Source organism: Vigna angularis, chromosome 9 (genome assembly GCF_016808095.1).
Source record: "Vigna angularis cultivar LongXiaoDou No.4 chromosome 9, ASM1680809v1, whole genome shotgun sequence".
Taxonomy (NCBI): domain Eukaryota; kingdom Viridiplantae; phylum Streptophyta; class Magnoliopsida; order Fabales; family Fabaceae; genus Vigna; species Vigna angularis.
This window is the reverse complement of record NC_068978.1, coordinates 1,491,572-1,502,371: the sequence shown is the minus strand read 5'-3', so window position 1 is coordinate 1,502,371 and position 10,800 is coordinate 1,491,572. Positions and strand designations below refer to the sequence as shown.

Here is a 10,800-nt window from a genome sequence, read left to right as displayed (position 1 = left end):
ATAATTAAATAAATAAGTTTTATTTAGTATTTAATGAGTTTAATTTAAGTGTTTTAACTTAATTAATTGATATTCTTCATTTTTTTAACTTTCTATTAATTTATGGATAACATTTGTAATTTGTAACATCTTAATACTAGTGTAAAAATCTTTTATAGGATATAGAAACAATGAATATAAAAATATAAAAATGATAGAATTTTTATATTGATTTTAGAATCTATATAATATATATATATATATATATATATATATATATATATATATATATATATATATATATATATATATATATATATATTGGATCTCATATAATTTAGCTTCTAATATCATTATTTGATTTATTGAGTATACCTTGAAACACACAAATAAAAAACCATTGCGAAAATTAAAAGGAAACTGTTTTAAAAGTAAAAAATTTTAAAATATGAGAAAGATGGATGAATAATTAAACCTACATTTATAAACATTATATCGACATCAAATGTATAGATTTTTTAAATACACAGTTGGTATATTGATTATTACAACTTAACTAAAAAAGAAGAATATGTAACATTGAAAGAAAAAGGAGCATGAATGAGAATAATTTCTCAATTTGATAGAACATGTATATTTGTCTTAATAGTGGTACGATTTGAAATTCATGTTACCTACGAGAATGGTATACTCATATATACATAAATTTAGTAAGAGGGTGAGCCTTTAATTTACCAACTTGTATTTAACAATTTTGGAAAAGATGTGAAACTGAAATTTCGCATGTATGCATCAAAGAATCCATATGATATCACACACTTCAATTTTTCCAATAAAACTACAATATGACTGTTTCATTTATTGGAAATATTATATCGACTAAAGATAAAATGTAAAATATATAAATAGATGAAAATTTCACCTTACAAACATGTTTTGTGAGGTTGAATTAAATTTAAAGTTCACTTCTTAAATGATATCAAAGTTTGATTCGAGTTTATCCTACCAATATTTGTTATTTGTTAAACATATTATTCTATCATACCGCTATTAAACCTTAACTCAACGGAAAAGTAAATTGATATAATAACTCTCAATTTTACAAAAATTGAGATTCTCCTATCATTTTAATAAATAAGTTTATATTAACTTCAATTTTACAAAAATTGATTTCCAAAATAAAGATTCAAGATTCATTAAGTTTTGTGACATAGGTTAATTATGCAATTATTTTTTATCAATTTGATAGAAGATAAAATCTAAACTTCTTGATTTGAGTTTATTTGAATTTAAAGAAAAAAAAATGAACTAAACTGAGGGAAACCAATCCAATTAAAAAATGTGTTAGAGTTCAATTTTATTACGTTGTTGGCTTCAATTGAGTGTAATTTTAATATCTATTTTTTTTTATATAAGTTCATTATCAATAATTATGGATATATAAAAATAAAAAGTTTGGAGTGGTATAGAAGAAGACAAGTTCTTACACTAAATTCTCTAATTAAAGTTCAAAACACTATGTTCATAATAAACTCCAATCACACATAAATATACCCATACTTTGAAAATGAATAATTTTATCCAAAAATTATGATATAGTTTATCACTAAAAGAAAAAAAAACATTTTTTTATATTATGATAAACTTACTTGAAATGCATAATAAAAAATATAAAAGTATTAGCGTAGTTTTATTTTAAAAAATTAATATATAATATTAAATCTGTAAATCACACATTTGATATACAAATTAATTACTATAATATCGGATTAAGCTTCACAATTGAATTAATATAAATTGGAAAGATCCAAATTGATAAAATTTCTATCCATAACCTAGCTAAACATAGAATACGTAACTAATCACAATTTTAATTAAATATATTGTTTATTTTAAAGATAAACCTCGACAGTTGTATAGTTAACGTATTAATTAAGGATGTTGTTTCGTTATATTCCTTTTTTATACTAAAAAACAACCGTTTGAAATTGCAGGTTCCTTTGACCCTAGTGTGCTGCAAGATTGCTTGTTTCATACATACAACACTACACCAAATCACTAATAATAATATTTTTAGATACATAAATTTGTTACATAATTTAACACGATTTTTATTTTCTTTTTCTTTTTCTTTTAAAAAAATAAAAATTTATTTTTTTATGGTCATTTTATTTTATAATTTATGTCATATAAATATAAAAATGTATCAACCTACCATTATTCTTATATTTATCTAAAACTGTTTATGAAAAAAAAAAATGTTATTTTCACTTTCACAATCATCTCATCACTCAATCACCACCGGACTAAATACTCTCAATTTTCATTATATAAAAAATACTAATATAATTCCAAAAATTTTCATTAAAAAAAACAAAAAATCACTATCTTGAAAATATAAAACACGTTTAATAAGAGGAAGTTTTAGGAGAGCTAAAATTACACTGAAAAACAACAAAAAAAACAAGCCTACTTGCTAAGGCTACACCACATGTTTTCTCCCCAAAATTCAATTTAAAAGATCGTTGAACATTGGTCCAAAACCACGATAAAGTATCAATAACATTGCCTGTAACAAATTCCAACACTAACTATGTCGTCTAGGGTTTAGAAGACCTGTGTACTATAGGGGTCGAACGACCTAGAAAAAGTGAGTCATATCATGCAAGACGGACCGTGCTGAAACAACCAGGATAGCAGTATATTATCCGGATTGACGGATAAAGCCAAACAACTCTTTTAACGTTGGACGACATCACAGATAAGTTTTCTCTGGAAAGATTAAGGTAAATGGTAATTAGGGGTATTGGGCTGATGTTGGACCGAGATTAATATTTCACTAATCTCAAGCACAAGCCAAAAACTATAAATACAAATCAAATGTAAGAGGTAGATGATCATATTTACTGTGCATTTAATATCATTTCTCTAATTTTTGTATAGACAATTGTTGACTTAAGCATCGGAAAGAACTTTTGACTGGTATCCCATCAGACAGTAAAGTGGAAACGAAGACTAGATGATTAATTATCAGACAAGAAATTATGAAAATATTTAAAGTGATTCGACCTCGTACCCGAATCAATCATATATTTTTTATACTGAAAAAACAACAGTATGAAATTGCAGGTTACTTTTACCCTAGTGTGCTGCAAGATTGCTTGTTTCATACATACACAACTACACCAAATCACTATTATATCTACAATAATAATATTTTTAGATACATAAAATTGTTACATTAATTTAACACGATCTTTTATTTTTTTTTATTTTCTTTTTCTTTTAAAAAAAATTATGTTTTTATGGTCATTTTATTTTATAATTTGTCATATAAATATAAAAATGTATCAACCTACCATTATTCTTATATTTATCTAAAACTGTTTCTGAAAAAAGAATGTTATTTTCACTTTCACAATCATCTCATCACTCACTCACGGGACTAAATACTCTCAATTTTTATTATATAAAAAATACTAATATAATTCGACAAATCTTCCTAACATCATTATAAAAAACAAAAAATCACTATCTTGAAAATATGAAACACGTTTAATAAGAGGAAGCTTTGGGAGAGTTAAAATTACACTGAAAAACAACAAAAAAGATAAACAAGCCTACTTTCTAAGGCTACCCATCACAACGTGTGAAACATAGAGCACACCACAGTAAGTTTCTAAGATAAGCATTATAAAAACTTTTATATTTATTTTACACTATTTTTTATTTTTTTATTTTCTTTTTCCTTAAAAAAATCATTTTTATGATCATTTTGCTTTTTATACTTTTTGTCATATAAATATAAAAATATATCAGCCTACCATTAGTCCTATATTTATCTAAAACTGTTTCTGAAAAAAAAAATTTGTTATTTTCACTTTCACAATCATCTCATCACTCAATCACCACCGGACTAAATACTCTCAAATTTCATTATATAAAAACTACTAATATAATTCCAAAAATCATCATTAAAAAAAAACAAAAAATCACTATCTTGAAAATATAAAACAGGTTTAATAAGAGAAAGTTTTAGGAGAGCTAAAATTACACTGAAAAACAACCAAAAAAAGGATAAACAAGCCTACTTGAGGCTATACCCATCACAACGTGAGAAACATAGAGCATACCACAGTAAGTTTCTAAGATAAGCATTATAAAAATCGAGACAAACTCACATTATTACAGTCTATCATATTGAATAATAATATAACATTTTTACACTGAATGTATTATTTATTTTAAGGACAGACATGAACAAAGTAAAAACGCATTAATTAAATGTATTATTAATTCTAAAGATTAAAAGAAACAGTTACTGTATATGAAGAAAATAGTTATACAGTTCTATATAGGTTGACGCATGAATGAAGGAAGTTGTTTTTATCACAGTCATACTTTTCAAATTTTGAAAAATCCGTGAGCAGTGTCCATTTGATTCATACAACTAGGAGCAATCAGCGGCTGAATAGTTTCTTTTATCTCTGCTTGCAACTGCATCATCATCTCTAACAAAATAGTTTCTTTTAACCACAGTTTCACAGAAATCCCATCAAACGTACACAAAAGAAACATCGTAGAACTTAGAAAATTCCTTAAAAAAGAAGAAAGAAGAAGTTCATAAAATAAAGTGTGTAGTTTTGTACAGTAAGGTGATGTGGTAAAAATTTACTGGACATTCACATTTTGTGTCTCCAATTGTATGAAGCAGAGGAAGCTAGCTAGGTACGTAGGATAGAAGAAAGAAGGAAGCTTTATTGCTAAGACTAAGTATAAGAATATTAAGTGACGTATGAAATATGATGCAGAGAGTGGTAGAGTAAACTAAAGTGAGGGTGGACCATTGACAGCAGAAATAGCGAAACAGCCATTAATGACACTTGTGAATCCCACATGTTGGGAACTGAAAGCACCCAAATTTCAATTTCAGACTGTATCAAATGATTTCGTTGTGGTTGGTACCAAAAATGAAGGAACCAATCCATTCAGTGGAAACCAAACGCTCCGTTCAATCCCAAATGGGTAATAGCGTTTCAGAACAACACTGTTGCGGAAACAACTCATCGGAAAAGGCCGCGCAGAACGAGTCCAATGGCGGAAACATCCAACTGTCCACCACGTCGACCATCACGAACGAGTCAACGGACGAGTCAAAGCTGTCTTCGATGTTCGGAAGCTCCACTATCTCGCTCAGTTCGGATTCTTCGGAAGTTTCTGTTTCCGAGTCCGAGGTTTGTGTTACGGGGTCGAATTTAGACATGGAGGCGGCGGCGGTGGCGGCGGCTTGAATGTCGCGTGGGGAGCACGTGAGGGGGCGGGGGAGCAGGTCCGCGATTTCCGGGAAGTTGAGGATTGCGGATTGGCCTTTGATGGTGAGCGCCGCCACGTCATGGGCCCGCGCCGCCATTTCCGGGGTGGCGAAGGTTCCGAGCCAGATGCGAGACTTCTTGCGCGGTTCGCGGATTTCCGAGACCCATTTGCCCCAATTGCGCTTCCGTACGCCGTGGTACACCGGGTGCTTGCTGCAGTCTCTGGGCCTCTTGGCCCGGGCATGAGCCTTTGGACCCGAATGCGAGGACGGTGACGACAACGTAGAAGAGGTTGTTGTTTGTGTCATTGTTGAAACTCAAGAGTGGGAATGAATGTCTGGTTTGGCAAACAGATAGATACATATACATATAGAGAGAAGTGTAAAGTTCAAGACTCTAACGTATAGCATAGGGGCATGGTTGGAAGATGAGTGAAGCAGAATGAGGACACACCATACATGGCGTAAGCCTTTCGTAGTGAATAATACGCTCTCTTACAGCGACCCTTGACCTACCAATTATATATTTCACACACTTCGTTCACTTTTCTAACCATCCACCCAAAAATATCATACATCAAAACGTTATTACATGCTAAACTCCGTTACAATTACAACAATTTAAATTCATTTCTATTAGTTTTTTATTAACACTAATCACAATCTTAAAATTCTTCTTGGTTTTAATTTCTCTTTCTCGTTTTTGTTTCCGACATAAGTGAATGGATTTGATGTTCTCTCTATTAATAACTAGCTTAGTAGGTCTATCTTTTATTGGCGAGACTAATATAAAAGTACATTTATAACGTTTTAGACATATTTAGAGTGAAAATAGTGACTTCTTTTTGTCTTGTTTTATCTTTCGTTTTTTGGCTGTTTTTTTTCTTTTCATTATTTACCTTTATTAAAAGAGCAAACATGTATTATTAGTGTGAAAAATAAAATGCACGACAGTGTTATACTGTATGTCGATACAAATCTATAGAATGACATGTCGATTCAATCACGAGAAGGAACGATCGACTCGAATGGGTCGCAATTAACACCATCAGATACTATTCGATCAATATTAATTAACCGCACTGTCATAGAAATAGGAGACAAAGTGGTTGGACAACCCGAACAATAGGAACCCTTAAATATCTTTCTAATCAAGATTATTTAGTGAGAAATGAGTCATGATTGGGTCATAATTAGGATTCCACTAATCACAAATCTATCTCGAAACTTATAAACAGATATTGAAGATAAGAAAGTAGATAATTACATTTATTGTAAGTTTAAAATTTTATTGTGATACTTTATCAGATTAATTATTAACTTGAATATCAAAATGTCTTTTAACAAATATATCCATACGATTTGAAACTAATAATTAAAGATATTCAGATCTAAGCTAATTCGAAATAAAATGAAAAGAGTATTTACCTCCGAAACAAGTGTAATGTAAATAGTAAAGTTTTTCTACACTATATTATTGAAACCTAATGACAAAAAAATACTGACAATTTGTGCAAGCCGGAGCAGCCTAACGTGTTCTAGATGGATATGGCTAAATGGGGTTTGGAGTTTCTTTTATCCGTCTAAAATAAACCAAGTTGATGTATGCAGAATTAACTGTTGACTAAAACTAATATGTAGTAGTAAATAAGATACAAGATTTCTGAACTAATGCTCATCACACCAATTGGAAGAAAGCATGGTCAGAAACGAAAAAGAATCACTCTACCAGTTACCTGTTTTTAAAATGAAAAAGTTGCACTGCTTATCTCACTTCATTTATTACTAAACTCATTTAAGCAATAGAAAAAGACAAAGACAGAGACTATCGAGAAGCCCGTTTCTCTGATCTGAAAATTATTAAGAAACTGTTTAATGGAATGGAATGGAAGTTGTTAGAAAAAATAAGAAATTTGGGTGTGGAATATTTAATTTGACGAGTACTGGTTCACATAGGTGTAGATAATGGATTGGAGAAAGGAGACACTACGGGTACAAAGAGGTCCCACACCGACATTGTAGCTTTAACGTTCACTACAACATTTGGCTAAGTCTCCTTAGTCCACATCTCAACTTTCTTGTGCCCGTTGCCCTTTATGATCAATTTGTCTTTTCTTTTGTCCATTCCCCATTTTTACTATTAGATGAGTAGAAAGATATAACATAATTAAACTTAATCCAAATTCTGGATTAATAATATTTTTAACCCAGATCTTAATATGATAAGATATAGTCAATGTTCCAATCCTAAGTATTGTGTATTGTACAAATTCATCAGTTTACGTCATCCAATCGATTAATTACATAAAGAGTTAATTCTGAGAATCCTAAAACAATGTTAGAGGAACGGTCACCAATTGATTTGGTAACTATTCGGTATCTTACACATCAAAGATTTTACAATTTGATTAACAAAGTAAAAAAATATTTAGGAGACATTAGGTTGTGATTAGACCAACCTTAACCGATCGGTAACTGAAATCTAACTTGAGCGTCAGAGTATCTTTGACAGATATCCACCCGATAAACTGAGATAAATGACTAGTTAGAAATGTGAAGATTTAGTTCTCAATCCTTTATACCGAAACAAGTTCTTAGAATAACATCATTATATCGTATATATGAAGTGTTACTTGTTTTGGAACATATGTTTGGTCACAAGTTTATTTTTAAAAAATAATTCAAAAAGTAAAATAAATAAATATTTAAAATGTGTTTGATCTTGATTCTTGAATGATATGAGACTATCATACATAATAAAATATAAATTTATACGGATACACATTTAACAATTACTTCTTTCATACCTATTCAAAACATAAAATTTATACTAATACACATTTGACATTTACTCTTTTCATACCTATTCTTATACTTAAACTTAAATTTTCAATTAAAGACATTTAACATTTACTCTTTTCTCATTTTCCAAACGTTGGTGTGCATTAATTTAGGACAACGACTTGGGAAAAAAAAAGAGGGAATTAGAATCATAATTAACCAGGCACCCTTTTGTGAGAAAAGAGGAAGGAGCATATCCACCATAAAGCACAAACTAGGATTTGGGTTTGTCTAATGCAGCATCAGTGTCTTAATCACCCTTTCTAATAAGAGAAGGAGAAACATCTCTACCATGCATGTCTGGCTTGTATAGTTACGCACTACCAACGCAAAAACCTAGCATCACGTTAACATTACAATGCCCTAGATGTTTAATTTTAGTACGTGACACTTCAATTTTGATGGAGCTTAGATTGATTCCTACAGTGGGTAGATAAGAAAAAGAATCATCTGATGGTAAATATTAAAATACTAAAGCCTGCAATTTCCACTTTGGTAAACTCGAGAATTTATGAAGGTCCAACAATTGATATAAACGGTAGTATTCAAATAAAGTCAGCTCTGGTTTCAGTTAAAACGGAACATGGAAGTCTTATTTTGTTACTAATTGATTAATTAATGGGCTAATGATGACAAAAAGCAAGCTATTAATGCATTTTTTAATAGTCTGTGACAATAATAATATTAAGTCAATAACGTGGTTGCATCATGATTCGAGTTTGTCTTGACATATGTAGGAGCATTATAACACGCGTCACAAAAGAAATAAGACAAAGGAAAAGGTTGTAATTATTTGTGCACAAGCATAAATAAAATGATAGTATATATATTTATTTTTACTTGTGTGGTACAGCATAATATATAAAATTGTATTGTTATAAGAAACGATGGTGGCTAACACAAAAGTGGTAAGAGAAACTTGTATTGATTTGAGCTTAATTTACACGTTTACTTGAGAAAGAAATGGATCTGGTTACATGAAAAAGTCTTTTTGTATTTGCTAATTGCGGTTGGTTTCATTATACTATTATCATTATTAGTTTACAATAATAGAGCTGAATTCACGTGCTGTGTTATAAAATCACTCCACTAATGTTTTCGTCAAATGGTTATTAGTACGTGGTTAACTTAGTTAATTATAATTAATTAAGGTTTTCAATAAAAATATTGGTAATATTCTAATAGTATACTATCTCACTTGAGCTTAAAGGGGTGTCCCCATAGTACTCCTTGTTATGGGGGGCCTTTAAACAGAGGCATTTAATAAGGACGAGTGAAAAAATAAAATATTAAATTCAGGAAATTTATGAATCAATTAAATATTCATGTGTACTACATACATTTTTACACACAAAAAATGATTTTATGATGGGTGTCTACATTCATTTTAATTTTGTTGACCAAAGTAATTTCAGAAAAATATTTTTTAATCATTTCAATACAATTGCACATTGTGTGTGGTTTAACTAATGTAAGTGATTTACTATCCTTTATAGTTATTTTATAGTTATGGATCGAATCCCAGTTTTTATGAAAAATCTCATATTAATTATATATGAGTATGAATAATAATCATTTTTTTCGATAAGATATGATAGAGAATACAAACATGTTTGTTTTATCCTTATATCTATACCCATGTCAATATTCATCCTTATTTTTATTACTATTTATATTTTAAGTTATTAAAGTATTCCTAGTATATTAGGTAACCTAAAAAATATCTATATTATTTTTTTAGTATTTGATTTTACAATTTTTCTATTTTTTCTTTCGTTACACATTTTTCTATCTGTTTTTTAACTGTCTGATAGTTCTATATCACAAAATTCACTCACATATCTTTTAAGGTACTTTTCTTCTTATTATAGCTGTGCAATTTTTCTTTTGTATTATTAATTTTAGTTTATCAATAGTTTTTATATATCCCATTTCATTAATATTTTTACTTTGTTATTTTTTTATATTAGAAAGTTTAACCATCAGTTTCAAGCGTTCAATCGGGTAAATTTTTCATTGGGTCATAAAAAACGTATATTTTGTATTCTATTTTATCCTTCATTTTTGTTTCATTTAAAGAAATCTCAAGGTACTTTTCGTCCTATCATCTCTTTAACTATATATATATATATATATATATATATATATATATATATATATATATATATATATATATATATATATATATATATATATATATATATATATATATATATATATATATATATATATATTTTACTTTATTTTCGTTCAAATCATTCATAGAACATACATTTGATCATTTTTACATTGTTTTATATTTTTATTTATTTTCTTTATTTTATCACATATAAAATATTATTTTGATATTTTTTATTTAACTATTTTTATTTTTTAAAACTCATTTTTATAAATATAATTTTACCACCATAATTCAATAATACAAAAAGGACTTTTAACGTCATTAATTCCATGTCAAGTGTGGCAAAATAGGCTTGATGTTAATTAACATTGCTAGTATTAGAGTCAGTGTTAAATTACGAATTAATGTCCAGTGGGAGGTGGACTTACATTATTTCACCTTCTAAAATTTCATAAAATTGTTAGTCTCCACCTTTCTTTTTTTCATTTGTGTGAAATCTTTAACCATAGTGTATTGACAACGTCAAACTCATATGAATAAGTTCTTC

At 28.8% G+C, this 10,800-nt stretch overlaps 1 protein-coding gene across 1 annotated transcript; it reads right to left on the bottom strand.

The window, feature by feature from the left end:
* Positions 1 to 4,717: 4,717 nt before the first annotated feature.
* On the bottom strand, positions 4,718 to 5,778 carry LOC108320556 (dehydration-responsive element-binding protein 3). Its single transcript, XM_017552003.2, has one exon. It carries the CDS (start codon positions 5,597 to 5,599, stop codon positions 4,991 to 4,993), a length of 609 nt encoding a protein of 202 aa, XP_017407492.1. The 5' UTR covers positions 5,600 to 5,778; the 3' UTR covers positions 4,718 to 4,990.
* Between the last annotated feature and the right edge of the window lie 5,022 nt (positions 5,779 to 10,800).

Bases quoted from the DNA above. Each gene is read 5' to 3' on its own strand.
- LOC108320556 (XM_017552003.2), bottom strand. From the start codon at position 5,599: ATGACACAAACAACAACCTCTTCTACGTTGTCGTCACCGTCCTCGCAT.